General features: G+C 45.8%; 1 protein-coding gene across 2 annotated transcripts in view; it reads right to left on the bottom strand.

Annotated features, from left to right (window-relative positions):
• The window catches only part of SEC14L1 (SEC14 like lipid binding 1), a 110,009-nt gene extending 92,114 nt beyond the window's left edge, over nt 1-17,895 (bottom strand). For both annotated transcript variants that reach the window (XM_089771961.1, XM_075903576.2), the window contains exons 1-2: nt 17,746-17,895; nt 14,273-14,364 (exon numbers count right to left, since the gene is read on the bottom strand). In XM_089771961.1, the coding sequence (XP_089628087.1) occupies nt 14,273-14,335 (63 nt within the window). In that variant the 5' untranslated portion in view covers nt 14,336-14,364; nt 17,746-17,895. The remainder of the gene's footprint in view (nt 1-14,272; nt 14,365-17,745) is intronic.
• Between the last annotated feature and the right edge of the window lie 380 nt (nt 17,896-18,275).

Raw genomic sequence — 18,275 nt, 5'->3', positions numbered from 1 at the left:
CATCCATCATGTCGCAGGGGCACCATGGAGGCCAAAGTGTATCTGGACGAAGTAGAATAGCCTAGAGAGGTTTGGTGAAGGCCGTTTTCTCCCGGGACTCCGGGTCTAGGGGAATTTGCCAATATCCCTTTGTCAGATCGAGGGTGGTAATATAATTAGCAATTCCCAGGCGATCTAGGAGTTCTACAGTTCAGGGCATCGAATAAGCATCAAACTTTGATATGGCATTTACTTTTCTAAAGTATATAGAATAGTATACTCTCATCGAGCTTTGGTACAAGTATGACGGGACTTCGCCGTTTTTGACCACTTGATGCATTTGAACTCTAGCATTTCCTGGTCCTCTTTTTCTACAGTTCCCCACATCTATTGCCATAGAGGCTGGTTAAGCTCTCAGAAGACCAGGCCAGGGGTTGTCTGAATCGTGTGCGATACCGCCACGGTCCATCTGGGGAGTGTGATGAAGGTATTCTGAAAGGCCTCCAACAGTTGATGTGCTTGCTTTTGCTAATCCTCTGTCAGTGTATTGCCCAGCTGCAGTTTTTCTTCTCTTGTTGGGTCAGGCACCTGGGTTCTGGTGCATATGGAATGATCATCAGCCCCTCGCATTCCCTCCACGGCTTAGAATAATAGAACACTTAGAACTGGAAGGGACCTCGAGAGGTCATAGACTGCAGTCCCCTGTCCTCAGGGCAGGAACCAGTATCGTCTAGACCATCCCTGACAGATGTCTGTCTAACCTGCTCTTAAATACCTCCAGAGATGGAGATTCCACAACCTCGCTAGGCAATCTATTCCAGTGATTAACCGCCCTGACAATTAGGAAGTTTTTCCTAATGTCCAACCTAAACCTCTCTTGCTGCAGTTTAAGCCCATTGCTTCTTGTCCTATCCTCAGAGGCCGAGGAGAACAATTTTTCTCCCTCCTCCTTGTGACACCCTTTTAGATACTTGAAAACCACTATCATATTCCCTCTCAGGCTTCACCTTTCCAAACTACACAAGCCCAAATCTCTCAGTCTTCCCTCATAGATCATGTTCTCTAGACTTTTAATTATTCTTGTTGCTCTTCTCTGGACCGTCTCCAATTTCTCCATATCTTTCTTGAAATGTGGTGCCCAGAACAGGACACAATACTCCAACTGAGGCCTAACCAGCACAGTGTAGAGCGGAAGAATGACTTCTCGCGTCTTGCTCACAACACTCCTGTTAACGTGTCCCAGAATCACGTTTGCTTTTTTTGCAACAGCATCACACTGCTGGCTCATATTTACCTTGAGGTCCACTATGACCCCTAGATTCCTTTCTGCAGTACTTCTTCCTAGACAGTCGTTTCCTATTCTGCATGTGTGAAACTGATTGATCCTTCCTTCCTAAGTTGAGTACTCTGCATTTGTCCTTATTAAACTTCATCGGACCATATCTCCAGTTTGTCCTGATCATTTTGAATTATGACCCTATCTTCAAAAGCAGTTGCAACCTCTCCCAGCTTCATATCATATGAAACTTAATAAGTGTACTCTCTATGCCAATATCTAAATCGTTGATGAAGATATTGAACAGAACTGGTCCCAGAAATAGACCCCTGCAGAACCCTACTTGTTATGCCCTTCCAGCAGGATTGTGAAATGTTTTAAACTACTCCCTGAGACCGGTTATCCAGCCAGTTACGCTCCCACCTTATAGCAGCCCCATCTAAGTTGTATTTGCCTAATTTATTGATAAGATCATATGAGAATGTATCAAATGCCTTACTAAAGTCTAGGTATACCAAATCCACCATTTCTCCCTTATCCACAAGACTCATTATCCTATCAAAGAAAGCTATCAGATTGGTTTGACATGATTTGTTCTTTACAAATCCATGCTGGCTGTTACCTATCACCTTATTATCTTACAGGTGTTTGCAGACAAATTCCTTAATTACTTGCTCCATTATCTTTCCTGGCACAGAAATTAAACTGACTGGTCTGTAGTTTCCTGGGTTGTTCTTATTTCTCTTTTTATAGATGGGCACTATATTTGCCCTTTTCCAGTCTTCTGGAATCTCTCCTGTCTTCCATGATTTTCCAAAGATGATAGCTAAAGGCTCAGATACCTCCTCTATCAGCTCCTTGAGGATTCTAGGATCCATTTCATCAGGCCCTGGTGACTTGCAGACATCTAACTTTTCTAAGTGATTTTTAACTTGTTCTTTTTTTATTTTATCTTCTAACCTACCCCATTCCCACTAGTATTCACTATGTTAGGCATTCCTTCATCATCAGACTTCTTGGTGAAGACTGAAACAAAAATTATTAAGCACCTCTGCCATTCCCAAGTTTCCTGTTAGTGTTTCTCCTTCCTCACTGAGCAATGGGCCTACTCTGTCCCTGGTCTTCCTCTTGCTTCTAATATATTTATAGAAAGTCTTTTTGTCCCTTTATGTCTGTAGCTAGTTTGAGTTTGTTTTATGCCTTTGCTTTTCTAATCTTGCCCTGTATACCTGTATTGTTTGCTTATATTCATCCTTTGTAATTTGTCCTAGTTTTATAGGATTCCTTTTTGATTTTTAGATCATGCAAGATCTCCTGGTTAAGCCAAGGTGGTCTCTTACCATAGTTTCTATCTTTCCTATGAAACGGAATAGTTTGGTTTCGGGCCCTTAACAATGTCCCTTGGAAAAACTGCCAACTCTTTTCAGTTGTTTTTCCTCTTAGTCTTGCTTCCCATGGGACCTCACCTCTCTGAGCTTACCAAAATCTGCCTTCCTAAAATCCATTGTCTCCATTTTGCTGCCCTCTCTTCTACAACTCTGTGATTTCATGATCACTTTCACCCAAACTTCCTTCCGCTTTCAAATTCTCAACCAGTTCCTATTTGTTAAAATGAAATCTAGAACAGCTTCCCCCCAGTAGTTTTTTAACCTTTTAGTAGCTTTTTCAACCCAGGTGAGCAGGCTTTAAAAGCCAGAGGCAGAGCAACCAGGGGAATCAAGTACACAGGGGGCTGCAGACAGGAGAGTTTAAGAGGAAGTTTTAAAGGAGGACTACTATGGTTAGGAAGAACCGCAACACCACTGCCAGCATTGCTCTTGTCTCCTCTGCTTGCACTTGCAGCCAGACAGACCGCCTGACTATGGATGTCTCTACCCAGATTCTGGTGTGGTTTTCCAGGGACTGTGGCTTGCAATTCCCACTGACTGAAATCCAGGCTGGTGGGGGGTGGAGGGTGGGGGAATTGTCCAATGTGTAAAGTGCCTGCTGGTGGAATCTCTCAGGAAGCAGGTGGGAGAGCTACAGGAGGAGGTAAGTAGGCTGAGGAGTATACGAATGCACAAGCAGTTCCTGGAGAATATTCAAGGGGGGGCACAGCTGAGGCTGAGGTAGCTATCCTACTATAAAAGACCGCTGAAACACCACTGGTGGAGGAGGAAATGTCTCGGGGAAGAGGAGGAGGGACACTGGCAGCTGGCCACTTCTGGCACCAGGTAGTGCTCCACCCCTGCTCCTAACCCTCCCACCATGGTAATGGAGAACCATTACGCTGCTCTGGATATGGGAGATAAGGAATCAACCCCTACCGCAGAAGGGGAGAGGCTTCAGGAGATTTAGGTGGTAAATCTTCTTTTTCTTTCAGTCGGGCTGCTGTACCTCATATGTCACTGGGCTCACCAGGCATATGACCTCATATGGGCCCTGTCACCAAATGAGGAGTTTAGATTCCTCCGAAGGGAGGAGAACGAGTACCCGGTCTCCCGGCTCAAAAATCCTCTCCTGGGCTCCCTGGTTATAATACCGTTCTTGGTTAGCCTGAGCTGCCTGGAGGTTCTCTCAGGCCCTATCCAGTTGCTCCTGTAACTGTAAAATATAGTGGAGAAGCCCCTGGGAGGCTGACAGAGTCTTCTCCCAGGTCTCCCGCATTAAGTCCAACAGCCTCTGAGATTAGCCTCTGAGAGGAACTCAAATGGGGAGAACTGGGTCGATGATTGAGGTACCTCCCGGATGGCTTGCAACGAGGGGGGAAGCAACAGATCCCACTGCTGTAGTTTGGCTGGGGGGAAACGTCCTCAACATCCCCTTTAGTGTTCAATTAAAATGCTCCACTAGGCCATCAGTCTGAGGATGGTACACTGAGGTTTGGAGCTTCTGAATGCCCAGGAGCACACAAACCTGCCAGAGTAACCAGGAGGTAAAATTAGTCCCTTGGTCTGGGAGCAGCTCCCAGGGAAGGCCCACTCTAGCAAAGACCTTCACTAACTCAGAGGCGATGATATGGACCATGGCATTCTGCAGTGGGATAGCCTCCGGGAAGGAAGTGGCATAGTTTTCCAGGACCAGGATGTATTTGAACCCTGCTTTGCTCCTCTGGAGGGGGCGCACCACATTCACATTCAAATGGAGTACCGACCACTGGCATGGGTACCAGAAGGGCCCACGGAACCCTGGCATTGACCGCTAACTGGCACTCAGGGCATGAGCAGCAATAGCCCTTTACCTTTTGGTAAACACTGGGCCAGAAGAACCGTGACAGGTCCCACACCAGGGTCTTGTCTTGGCCCAGGTGTCTCGTGGCAGTGATGTCATGGGTGAGTCTCAATGGCTTTCCAGTGACAGTGAGGGAATCACTAGGTGGGACCAGACTTCTAGTGTCTGTGGGTCCTGGTCCACACGATAAAGGTGATCCGACACCATCTCTAAATGGGGTTGGTGACAGCCAAAGACGGATCCTCCTGCTGATCTTAGGGCGGTCCCTAAGTCTTCCCCAGGGGAGCAATCAGACTGGCTCCACACCTCTGCTCCTTCAGTTCCCTCCTTTTCTTCTTCACCTTCAGTGGTGAGCCTCCAGCCGCGGACTGCAGACCAGCTACGGCTAGCCCCACTTTCCTCCAGGATGTCCTGCATGACGGGGCTCCCGAGACTGGTTTCATGGAGGAGATCTGTAAACCCCAGCCAGTCTCGGTGAAGGATAACAGGTTAGGCTAGAATGGGGCCCCTCCCACCACCATATCCTATGTTACACACTGTTTATGGTCAGGGCCACTCGAGTCTGGGGGTGGGCCTTTACGTCGTCATGAATAAACTAGAGTCAGAGCTTCCCATTGGTCACCACCAGACTGGAATAACAAGGGTTTATCCACAGCCAGAGTCTAAAAGGGTGACCATTTCCCGTGTCCCCACTTCCATTAGTACTGTCAGCTTGGGTGGGCCTGGTATGCGGGCCCGAGACTCCGCAGTGCACACCTGTCCAAAGATGCAGTCCATGTCAGAACAATCCCTGCTACACGAAAAGCAGGGACCAAGCTCTGAGCGGGCCGGTCGGGTATCTGAATCCAGATGTCGGTTCTACCATCCCTCACCACTTCCCGGTCAGGGCATCTCCAGAGCCCCCTGTCCCTCGATGCTGGTCAGGCGACTCCCCTCTGGGGCTCAGATCCCAGGCCTTGGGGCATCAGAACAATGGTTAGGTTTTTCGCAGGGCCTCTGAGAGGCTGCTGGGGCTATGGGCCTGCTCGGAGGGAGAGGGGTACGAACCCCTAACCCAATGGGCCTGTCAGCTGCCAGATAGTCCTCCATGAGGGTGATGGCAGCATTGAGCGTCACCGGGCAATGCTGAAGGACCCACACACAGCTCTGCAATGGGAGGACCTGAATGAATTGCACCAGGGCGATCTGCTCAACAATTTGTCAGCGGAGTTCCATTCTGGGCAAAGCCACTGGTGGGGGAAACATAACTTCCTGAGCTACCGTCCGACATCGGACCACAGTCGGATAATTTGTAGTCCAGTGCCAGAAGGTCTCTAGCGTGATATCTAGGGCATCCAGGATCACCATCAACGATCCATAATCTTGGGCCTCCTTGATAGGCTATCTGGGCCCACCCAGATAAGTACGGAGCCAGGAAAGTGGCCCACTGCCTTCACAGCCATCCCACCATCACCACAACATGCTCGAATGTCTCCAGAAAGGCTTTGGGGGTCACTGTCCGGCCCCATCTTGGAGAGCTGTTCAGGTGTGGCTGGTACTGCGGAGTTTTCTGCAGCCCCAGTTGATTGTCCGTTGGGTTAGTATCCAATGGTGGCCAGCTGCTGGAATCCTTGTAGCTGGAGTTCCTGTTGTTGGGTGGCCAGACTTTGTAGAAACTGCTACTGCTGGGTGCCCATTTCTCACATCAATATCTTGTGTACCCAGCTGCTGTATCAATTGCTGGTGTTGCTGCTGCTGACTCTCAGTCTAGTATTTAAAATTTTTTTCAAGATCCACGTCTCCCTCTCTTACTCCCGCCCCGCTTCTACTGGGTAACGGATAACATTTTGTCAGGGGTTGGGTCATGCCCACATTGTCCACCATGTGTAGCCCTGTAGAGCTCAGGGAAGGGCTACTCCCTTTTGGGGTCAGTGAGTGGCCACTCCACCGTACTACACCCAGCTTAGTCTTTTCACAGAATTAGCTGTGGCAGCCCGCTAGTCTCAGCTAGCTGTTCTCAGGCAAATAAACAGTTCAGAGCCCAAGCCCTTATTCAGAGTGGGAGCCACATACAGTCTTACTTGGCACACCCAGCCAGATCCCCTTGCTCAGGCAGGAGTCCAGTAGATGCGAGTTGCTCTGGAACAGCCAAGGGGGAAGACTGCCATCTAAGGGTACATCTAGACTACATGCCTCTGGCGACAGAGGCATGTAGATTAGACTACCCGGCATAGGAAAATGAAGCGGCGATTTCAATAATCACCGCTTCATTTAAATTCACATGGCTGCCGCGCTGAGCCGATCAGCTGTTTGTCGGCTCAGCGCGGTAGTCTGGACGTTCCGCGGTCGACATCAAAGGCATTTGTCGACCTCCCAGGTATGCCTCATCCTAGGAGGCATACCTGGGAGTGCCTCAGCGGACTGCCACAGCTCATCCTAGGAGGCATACCTGGGAGGTCAACAAATGCCTTTGATGTCGACCGCGGAACGTCCAGACTACCGCGCTGAGCCGACAAACAGCTGATCGGCTCAGCGCGGCAGCCATGTGAATTTAAATTAAGCGGCGATTATTGAAATCGCCGCTTCATTTTCCTATGCCGGGTAGTCTAATCTACATGCCTCTGTCGCCAGAGGCATGTAGTCTAGACGTACCCCAGGAGTGAGGTGGCAGGGGGGACGCAGAATCATAGAATCATAGGGCTGGAAGAGACCTCGGGAGGTCATCTAGTCTAGCCCCTTGCTCAAAGCAGGACCAATCCCAACTAAATCAACCCAGCCAGGGCTTGTAAAGCCAAGATTCAAAAACGTCGAGGGACAGAGATTCCACTATCTCCCTAGGTAGCCCATTCCAGTACTTCACCACTCTCCTAGTCTTTCCTAATATCCAACCTAAACCTCCCACACTGTAGCTTGAGACCACTGTTCCTTGTTCTGCCATCCATCACTACTGAGAACAGCCTCTCTCAAGCCTCTTTGGAACCTCCCTTCAGGAAGTTGAAGGCTGATATCAAAGCCCCCTCACTATTCTCTTCTTCAGTCTAAACAAACCCAAATACCTCAGTCTCTACTTGTAGGCCATGTGCTCCAGCCCTGTAACCATTTTGGATGCCCTCCACTGGACCCTCTCCAATGTGTCCATATCCTTTCTATAGTGGGGGGCCCACAACTGGACACAGTACTCCAGATGTGGCCTCATCAGAGCCGAATAAAGGGGAATAATCACTTCTCTAGATCTGCTGGTAATGCTCCTCCTAATGCAACCTAACATGACATTAGCCTTCTTGGCTACAAGGGCACTCTGTTGACTCATATCCAGCTTCTCATCCACTATAATCCCCAGGTCCTTTCTGCAGAACTGCTACTTAGCCAGTCGGTCCCCGGCCTGTAACAATGCTTGGAATTCTTCCGTCCCAAGTGCAAGACTCTATACTTGTCCTTGTTGAACCTCATCAGATTGCTTTTGGCCCAATCCTCAGATCTGTCTAGGTCACTCTGGACCTTATCTCTGCCCTCCAGTGTATCTACCTCTCCCCCAGCTTAGTGTCATCTGCAAAATTGCTGAAGGTGCAGTCCACCCCCATCCAGGTCATTAATAAAGATGTTGAACAAAACCGGCCCTAAAACTTATCCTTGGGACGCTCTGGTAGAAACCGATCACCAACCTGACATCGAGCCGTTGATCACTACCTGTTGGGCCTGACAGTCTAGCCAGTTTCCTGTCCATCTTACAGTCCATTTATCCAATCCATTCTTCCTTAACTTGCTGGCACAAATATTGTGGGAGACTGTATCAAAAGCTTTGCTAAAGTCAAAGTATATCACATCCACCCACTTTCCCATATCCACAGAGCCAGTTACCTCATCATAGAAACTAGTCAGATTGGTCAGGCATGACTTGTGCTTGGTGAATCCATGTTGACTATTCCTGATTACTTTCCTCTCTTCCAAGGGCTTCAAAATGGATTCCTTGAGGATCACCTCCATGATTTTTCTGGGGACTGACGTAAGGCTGACTGGGCTGTAGTTCCCTGGATTGTACTTCTCTTTTTTTAAAGATGGGCATTACATTTGCCTTTTTCCAATCATCCGGGATCTCTCCCGATTTCCACAAGTTTTCAAAGATAATGGCCAAAGGCTCTGCAATTACATTTGCCAACTCCCTCAGTACCCTCGGATGCATTAAATCCAGACCCACGGATTTGTGTATGTTTAGTTTTTCTAAATAGTTCTTAACCTGTTCATTCTCCTCCAAGGACTGCCCACCTCCTTTCTATACTGTGTTGCCTAGTGCAGTAGTCTGGGAGCTGACCTTGTCTGTGAAGACAGAGGCAAAGAAAGCATTGAGTACTTCAGCTTTTCCCACATCATCGGTCACTAGGTTACCTCCCTCATCCAAGAAGGGCCCCAAACCCTCTCTAATCACCCTCTTATTGCTAACATGCCTATAGAAACTTTTCTTCTTACCCTTCACATCCATAGCTTGCCCACCCACTCTACTGAGTCCCAGCCCAGGTCCCTAGTAGCAGCAGAGCAGTCTGCTGCTGGGTCAGCACGGATCTGCACCACAACATGCTGACCTGGCTCTGGCCCAGCTAAATGAAGGTCGGCTACCACTGGGCTCTTTCCACACTCTCCCTCACACTGTACTTGGGTCCAACACAGGTCCTCTGGGCTCCATCACTCTAGAACCTCTGGCTAGGGAAGCAGTCCTTCCAGACAATTGTCCAGTTGTGGGCCCGGCAACCCAGGCCATTCTTCAGCTTCTCCTGGGTCCAGCTCCTCCTTTGGGTGCACATGGGAGGCTTCTGGCTCCTTTGATCGCTGGGGCCTCATTAGTCTCCCTGGCGGACTTGGGGAGGGGTCAGTGGGCAGCCACCCTGCTCCACTTCAATCCCTAATACTTTTCTAATTACAGAATACATTTGTTCATTTACCAAGACAGAGTATTTGCCACACAATAGTGTTGGTGAGAGCTTACCATACCAATCCTGGATCAAAGGAAAGTAAAATTATTTATTTTTATTTTTATTTCTTTGGATGTGATTGTTTCAGGCACCTCAGTAAAAGAAGCAAATTTTACTATGGTGTATCAGAATCGTGTTAAGGGGAACATGATTCTACTATCACACTATATTTCTTATCACTTTCCATTATTTATTTGTAACTTAAGTTGGGAGGATAGGAAGCTTTCACATTAATAGTTCATCATGCAACAAAAAACATTCACTCAGGTGGCTTCAGTGGAAAAGAAGTTCTACGTAGTGTCTCCATCCTGGAGCTGATATTAGGACTTAATGTAACTAGTTCCAGTTAGAAGGAGAGCTGTAGGCCTTCATTGTATACTTAGGTTTAGAGCCGTGGTGTCCAACTACAGGCAGTCCCCGGGTTACGTACAAGATAGGGACTGTAGGTTTGTTCTTAAGTTGAATCTGTATGTAAGTCGGAACTGGCGTCTAGATTCAGCCGCTGCTGAAACTGATCAGTTTCAACAGCGGCTGAATATGGATGCCAGTTCTGACTTACATACAGATTCAACTTAAGAACCCCAGGCATCCCCAAGTCAGCTGCTGCTGAAACTGATCAGCGGCTGATTCCAGGAAGCCCGGGGCAGGGGACCAACCCAGCAGCACCCAAACTGCTCTGCCCCAGGCGTCCTGATTCAGCCGCTGCTGAATCTGACCAGCAGTGGCTGAATCAGGACGCCTGGGGCAGAACAGCTGGGGTGCTGCCCGGTTGGTCCAGTAGCGCCCAGAGCGGCGCTACGGGACCAACTGGCAGCGCCCCAGCTGCTGTACCACAGGTGTCCGGAGCAAAGCCACGGAGCACGGGGGCAGCGGGACAGCCCAGACACGCCGTGGCTGTCCTGCTGCCCTTGGGCTTCGTGGCTTTGCTCTGCTTTGCTCCGCGTCCCCCTGGTCTGCAGACCAGGGGGATGGGGAGCAAAGCCGCGGAACACGCGGGCAGCGGACAGCCCAGACGCGTCTGGGCTGTCCGCTGCCTGCGTGCTCCGCGGCTTTGCTCTGCTTTACCCCCCCGTCCCCCTGGTCTGCAGACCGGGGGGGGAGGGGCAAAGCAGAGCCAAGCCGCGGAGCGCGCTGCCAGCTGCCAGCCCAGACGTGTCTGGGCTGTCAGCTGACCGCACACTCCGCAGCTTGGCTCTGCTTTGCCCCCCCGTCCCCCTGGTCTGCAGACCAGGGGGACGGGGGGGGGGCAAAGGAGAGCAAAGCCGTGGAGCACGCGGGCAGCGGACAGTCCAGACGCGTCTGGGCTGTCAGCTGGCAGCGCGCTCCGCGGCTTGGCTCTGCTTTGCCCCCCCCCGGTCTGCAGACCAGGAGGACGGGGGGGGCAAAGCAGAGCAAAGCAGAGCCAAGCCGCGGAGCGCGTGGGCAGCGGACAACCCTGTCCGCTGCCCACGTGTTCCGCCGCTTTGCTTCCTCTCCCTGGTCTGCTGGAGACCAGGGAGAGGAACGGCCCCGTTCGTAATTGCGGATCTGACATAAGTCGGATCTGCGTAACTCGGGGACTGCCTGTAGTTCTGAAACAGTAGCCACTATAGTGTTAATGGCTAATGCTATAGTGAACTAGTCACACACAACCAGCCAAATAACCACATTGTTCAAGCCAACTAGTCATATTCAACCAGTGAAATAGCCACATGTGGCTAGTGACTAGCATGTTGGACACCACAGATTTTGAATATTTGAGTGGAACTACAACGAAGACACCTTTCTGCAGTCAAATCAGGAATACATGCACCAGTTAGCACCTTGCACTGTCCCATCCTCCGTTCCCAACTATTCAATATGAACAGAACTTAGCTCAGTTTCATATATGCCTTGCAAGAAAAAGCTGGGGATTTTCAATGTTTTCAGACGACTTTCAAATATCAATGGTATAAGAGCCCTTACTACAAAGATCACAACGTTTCCATTATTTCCTCTTTAAAATAATCAACCCCTGGAAATAAATAGCATGCTGCCACACTGAAAAAGCTGTTCTATTCTAGATACCTTTTGTTACTTCATTATTTTGGGGGTGTTTCTGAGTGTCTTGTGGCACTCATGATCTATTCCCAGCAATTTTTTTCAAAAAGTTGCAAAAGGCTGCAAGCCTAAAAAACATATTTTATATGGCTTTACAAAACTGTTTTCGGGGGGGAGGGGGGAGAGAGGAGGAGGTGAAATTTAAACTTGGCATATACTAGAATTGTGTGTGGAATGAGGAACAGTTTTGCTGCTATATTTAAAAGACGTTTTGTTTTGAAATAGTTGCTACCACTTGGAAGTTGGGTGATGAACATGTGCAGAACATATTCATTTCAGCATAAAGTGGAATATGCTGAACAGTCTCACGAACTTTATTCGATTATTCACAAACTCTGATGGTGAATTCCAAAGATTTTCTCTCTGACAGAAAAAGAATCTACAAAGAATTAGACTCTAACTTACAAAAAGCACTACTTACCATTTCCTACAACAACACCTCTCTTTACCTTTTGACTTTACCAATTTTCCAGTGATGTAAACACATTTAAAGCCAATGATATAACTAAAAAGGTGCTGAAGGTGCACAGGTATAATCTTTAGGGGGTAGCCAAGTTAGTCTGTACAAGATAAACTAAAAAAAACCAAATAGTCTGGTAGCATTTTAACAAAACATGTAGATCGTATCATGAGCTTTTGTGTTTTGTCCATTCAATTAAAGCTCTTCTGAAAAATTACTGCCCTATGAATGAAGTTCATGCCTGAAACAAATGAAGTATGCAATCACAAGTCTACATTTGGAGTCACATGTACTGTGTTCAACTCATTATTTCATATTATATGTTTTAGTTCACATACAGTTCTTATTCTCCAGCTACTATTATTTCAACTGCTTGTATACTGTGAGTTTTTTCTTCTCGAGAAAACCAAAACTTAGATGTTGCAAGATCTTAGAGGAATTTGCTTTTAAAAAGAACAGCATACTTCAGACACAAATATCCCCACAAACAAAAAATAGTTTGAAAGCATAAAGCTAATTTTAATACAGCAGTTTTAATAATGTTGGCAAGATATGATGATGGTAATTGTTCTGACTTAAAGCGTTTCTGAATTATGTTAGACCAGAGGTGGAGAACATCTTTTGGGTCGAGGGCCGTTGACCCACAGAAAAGTCAGTTGGGGGCTGCATACAAGTGTGGAGCCTCTGATTGAGAAGGAAAAGACACTCCACACATTCCCCTTTGCACATCAGAGTGTATGGGGGCCCAGGCTAGTAGATTTTGTGTGCTCCAGCCCTGCAAGTGGGTGGCACAGGGGCTGCAGCACCAGTGTGGGCTCCCCAATGCTGAGGGTTGGTGGCTAGATCCAGGCAAGCTGGAGGCTGCATTCGACCCGTGGGCCTGAGGTTCCCCATCCCTGTGTTAGAGGGATCAAACATATTCCCCCAGCACACTAGAAATGTAACAACTCCTTAATTCAACTGACAAAGTACACAATAGAATTTTGGCTGAAAAATCATCTTGTACATGTAAGTCTAAAACAGGAACAAGTGTATTTGGATAAAAAACACATTCAGTATTAAATATATAACTACTGAGTTTAAGAGAATGTTAAAAAACATTTCATGAATAGCTGTGGTATTTCATGTAAATAGCATTACAAGCTACTAAGCATATATTGGTTCCCATCAAAATGTATCAACATATAAATCACTCCCAGGAACCTATCCAAAGAAGGTAATGGCCCACTCATGTGAGCAAAGTAAAACACACCCAACTCTGTAATTTTCCTATCCAATAACTACTGTTTATTACATGTTAAACAATAGAGTCCTGTACTGTCTCATCATTGTGCGGTGCCAACGCGGTGCCAACCTATTTAAATAACTTCCTTAAAGGAACTTTGCATTATCATTACAGTGTTTGTAATACAGATACTTAAATACATCATTCAGGTTAAAATTGTTCATTTCAAACATGCAAAAATTAGGTCTTCAGTGGATTATGAGATAATGTACACTTTATTTAGATTTTCTTATGACTATTTTTTCATAGGGCCAAAGAGGGAAGACGTTGACATAACTGTTCCTCACATCCTTTTTCTATTTCAGGAGAACTTGAACAACTGTGGTTTTGACTAAGTGTATACAGAAGTATCAGAGATCTACTTCCGTTACTTTTAAAGTGGGAACATTGGTCAGAGTCACTCTTCAGTGCTGATAGTTTGCATTTGTATAAACTACACATAGATTAGTGACCATACACTTCTGGAGCTTATATAGTGTTTCTTTTCACCTCCCTTCCTTCCTTTACACTTCTAGCCCCAATCTCTATTAATAATTTCAAAACAGAATTGCTAAAAGAATACTTCTTGCCTACTGTTCTGACCGAATCAACCTCTTCTACTGTAACAAATTTAAAATTTTCATATTCACTTAGTGCTCTTCACAGCTCTGCCTCTATTGTCTGCTAATGGCTTATTGTTTTTTTGTCCCTTCTCTCTGCCAAAGATGTCAGCCTCAACAGTTCATCTCAGCTTCTCGCAAACACATTTGTATCTTCTTCCACATGTAGCAGCCTGACAAACACCTGCTCCTCCAGACACACCTCTGCTGCAAATCTTAAAATAACTAGCAAAATTAGGGCTAGGCTTTGGGGAAGAATGTTTGGCATTTTCCTCGCCCTCCTACCACTTATATTTAGCTTGTCTTCTTTGGCTATAGGTTCTTCAGGTCAGTGATTCTGTATTATGTATATGGTCTATCAAAAGAAGCTTTGACAGCATTTTAGCAATACAAGTAATAATATTCAAATTAAGAAATTACAGTTTAAGAATTGATACTTACAGTCATAATTAACTCAAAAGGGTGCTTATACACCCGCACAGGTGACTGATATTTCTGCACCATGGTTGCGGACTAATAAGACCTAGTCAGACCTGAAAAACAAATTTTAGAAATGTCATTGTCAAATGTGGGAGGCCAGTTTTACTGTTCAATGTTCTTAGCTTACAGGAGAGGTCTCTTACCCCATCTCATGTTCAGTATTGAGCTAAAACTTTTCTGCTGAGCTTATATCTGAAGTAAATTTTATATGCCACTATAAAATTATTTGATAAGAGTGTAAAATGCAAGTTCACTTCCAACCATACTGTCGGGTATGAGCAACTCTATGTATTTAAACAACAAATACTATATTTTAAGCAGTCCCTGAAAAAAGCAGCAAATTAGTATATTCTCATTCTACCATTTTAGCAACATGCTGTTGGGACACTTCAAAAACCACTATATTCTTCAAAGCATTGAGAATATAGGCAAATGCTATGAGATGCAAAACGATCTGTCCAGGTTAGTCATACGGTTCTCTACCATTGTACAAAACTCAGCAAATCTCATAACATGAAAGGACAATAACTGGAAAGGACAATTTAAAACAATTAAGAAACAAAGCCCTGAATTGCGTAGACTAATAATGTTGAAAATCCCAAAAGTTTCAAATTTCTGCTTTTTCCTCTGAAATAATGTATTGTGACTAAACAGAATTAGTTTAAAAAAAGAACAAATAGTCTGGTAGCACTTTATAGACTAACAAAACATGTAGATGGTATCATGAGCTTCTGTGGGCACATTCCACTTCTTCAGATGACTGATCATCTGAAGAAGTGGGCTGTGCCCACGAAAGCTCATGATACCATCTACATGTTTTGTTAGTCTATAAAGTGCTACCAGACCATTTGTTGTTTTTTTCTGTACAGACTAATTCGGCTACCCCCTGAAGCTTCTAGAATTAGTGTAATCTTCATTATTTTCAGGCATGAAAGGAATACAAAGCACTGATGGAACAACCAATTTGTTGATGAAGTAAGAGGAAATAAATCTTAAGTAAACTATGGATATGTTAAATACACACATGGACAAATTCACTGCTGGCATAAACAAAACCAATTACATCCACTTACACCAGCAATGAATTTGGTTCATCAAGTTCTTCCTTGAATAATGATAGAAATGTAGCCGTGTTAGTCTGGGGTAGTTGAAGCAAAATGCAGGACAATGTAGCACTTTAAAGACTAACAAGATGGTTTATTAGATGATGAGCTTTCGTGGGCCAGACCCACTTCCTCAGATCAAATAGTGGAAGAAAGTAGTCACAATCATTGTATCCTTTGGTATATATGGTTGTGACTACTTTCTTCCACTATTTGATCTGAGGAAGTGGGTCTGGCCCACGAAAGCTCATCATCTAATAAACCATCTTGTTAGTCTTTAAAGTGCTACATTGTCCTGCATTTTGTTCCTTGAATAAATTACTTGTAATTAAAAAGACTAGTTTCAGTACTAAAGAAAGAAAATATTGTCTGACAGCCAGATTTAAGACATACATGCAATTTTAATTTATTTGAATAAACACAGTCACATTTGCCCTTAATAACAATACACTCTTACAGTGATTATATTAATTTGAAGTTGATGAGTTTGTGGAAGTAACAGTACAGAGGACAGAAGTCTCACTTAACAGAAATGTGAAGCAACAGACGATAAAAAAAAATGAGGAGAAAGTCTGGCAAACGATTCTATTCAAGAGATGAATTTTGATTTATTTTAAAATAAAATATCTGAAAGTGCACTAATAAATAGATTTTATTTTTTAACTCTTAATTACAAATGCATTTTCTGTGGAGAATTTCAGTACCAATTCACATTACAGATTGGAATTCTGTAAAATATATGTTTTCCTGATTAGTTGAACTGACTTAATATCTAGATTTAAAAGAAAAGGCAAAATTTACAAATCTCCATAGAGACTAGACATAAAACAGAGGTCTCCCGGACACCAGCTAAGAGAGTTCTTAGTCTGTTTTTCAAAGAACGAACATGGCAATCTCATGTACATAATAACTCTCAAAGTAGTACCTTTTAAAGCCCATGGAAAACAGTTTCTATTGTTATAGATTTAATTAACAATTCAAATATATCATTCATTGCCTCTCCACTGAACCACTTTCAAAATATCAAAGGAATGTTAACAGCCTCTTTCAAGAGTTTTTAAGTTTTAAACTAGCAAATGTTTGATAAGATCGTGAAGACGAATCTGTGGGAGGGCTTCACCTGAAACAAAAGACACTTAACTATTTGACAAATGACTGAAAGCCACAAAACCTAGAGAACAGTAAAATAAATTGCACAGATGAGGAAGATTCTTCATCTATTCTCAAAATAGACATTTGAGAAAAAATTGCCCTAAATGAAAAGTGTCTTTGTGACTTTATCAAAGCACCTTTCCAAAACAAAATGTAGGTATAAATCAACAGACATAAATTTTTCAAAAGACAGCTACTTTCCCATCAAACTGAAAATCTCTCAAGAGAGGAAAAAAAGTATCTCAATTTTAGCAAAAGCTTGGAAAGATTTTCAAAGTAATAGTTTATATCTGACATTTTAGTGCTTCTGTGTATAGTGAAGAAGCTCTCTTAAAAGGAAGATAAGAATAATCTTTAAATTGGTGAAGGTATCAGTATGTTTCCCCCTTGGGCAGGGACTGTTTTCTGTAGATGTGGATATATTTCCCCCTTCCAGAAGCAGGAGGGGGGAGATAGAACACTTGCTAGAGCTAGACAGAAAAAGCTGGAGAAAGAAGTTTCTTGTTTATAATGTTCAATGGTAGAGCAAGGAGGAAGGCAAGAGATTACCCAAAACAAGGCAGGAGAGGAAAAAAAAGAGGAGAGGAAGAAGTGACAGAAGCAATCAGAAAAGAAGGGGAGAGAGTGTACCTTTGTTTCCCTTACAGAATGAAGATGGAAGCACAAGAGAGCAGCATGAATGCATAACAGAGAGCAGGGGATAAATGGGGAAGCTGAGAGGGACTGGGGAACAGAAGAAAGCAGGGGGAAGCAGTAAACAGATTGTATGGGGAAGTTATAAACAGGGCGGGGGCCTGGCAGAAAGTACAGTAAGAAACCTATAAGATTTCAGGGATCCAACCAGAGCGAAGCAGCATGAAGGGGGTAAAGGAGTAAAAAGGGGACGGGGGGGGGAGAAAACAGGGCACCGGGAAAGTAAAAGGGGGTCGGCAGGGTCTGGGAAGCAGCAGCGGGCGCAGATGTAAGGGTATGGGGGGGAGGCAGGGGCACAGGACGAGTAGAGGCGATGCGGGAAGAAAGGGGGCGACCGATGACGGAATGGGATGTGGGGGGGAGGGGTACAGGGATGAGGGAGCGCGGGGGGACGAGGATGACGGGGTCGGGGTGAGGTGCGAGAAGGGAGACGGCGAGCAACAGGGAAGGCGACTCGGGGAGCGCCGCTCAGTGCCACCTACTCACCTCCTGTCACAAAAGCCGCCTGGGTTCTGGTCTCATGTCGGCGCCGCCGCCGCCGCCGGCCGGTTCCGGCGGAGTGGAGGGGGGGGAGGGGAGGCAGTAGCCGCCTGTTGTTACTAGTGACAGGGGAAAAGGAGTAGCTTGGCCACCTGCCAACTCGTGCGCATGCGTAGCCTCGGGAAGCCCCTCTGAAGTACTGCGCACGCGCGATCTAGGCCAAACTAGGCAGGGGACGGAGCTATCAGCTTTTGCATATTTGCGCGTGTGCAGCTAACGAGCCAGGCTGAGTGACGATCTTACCTCGGGTATCAGCTCTTGCGCATGCGCTGGTATGATTCCTGGAGGCTACAGTTGTCTCTCTCCTGCCTTGAGGCCTTAGGCTGGAAGCACATGCAGCAGTGCTGAGCCGTGCTAGCGGAAGGGAGGGCGCGCTCCAGTGGCTCACCCCCAGGCTACCCCTGTGTGTGTCCCCATAATTAGCCAGCATGTAAATACACTGTAGGAATACTAATAATACAGGGGTGAGCCCAATC

Source organism: Pelodiscus sinensis, chromosome 20 (assembly GCF_052426305.1).
Source record: "Pelodiscus sinensis isolate ZL-2025 chromosome 20, ASM5242630v1, whole genome shotgun sequence".
Classification (NCBI taxonomy): domain Eukaryota; kingdom Metazoa; phylum Chordata; order Testudines; family Trionychidae; genus Pelodiscus; species Pelodiscus sinensis.
Note: the sequence above shows the minus strand (reverse complement) of the source record. Positions and strands in the feature narration are given on the sequence as shown.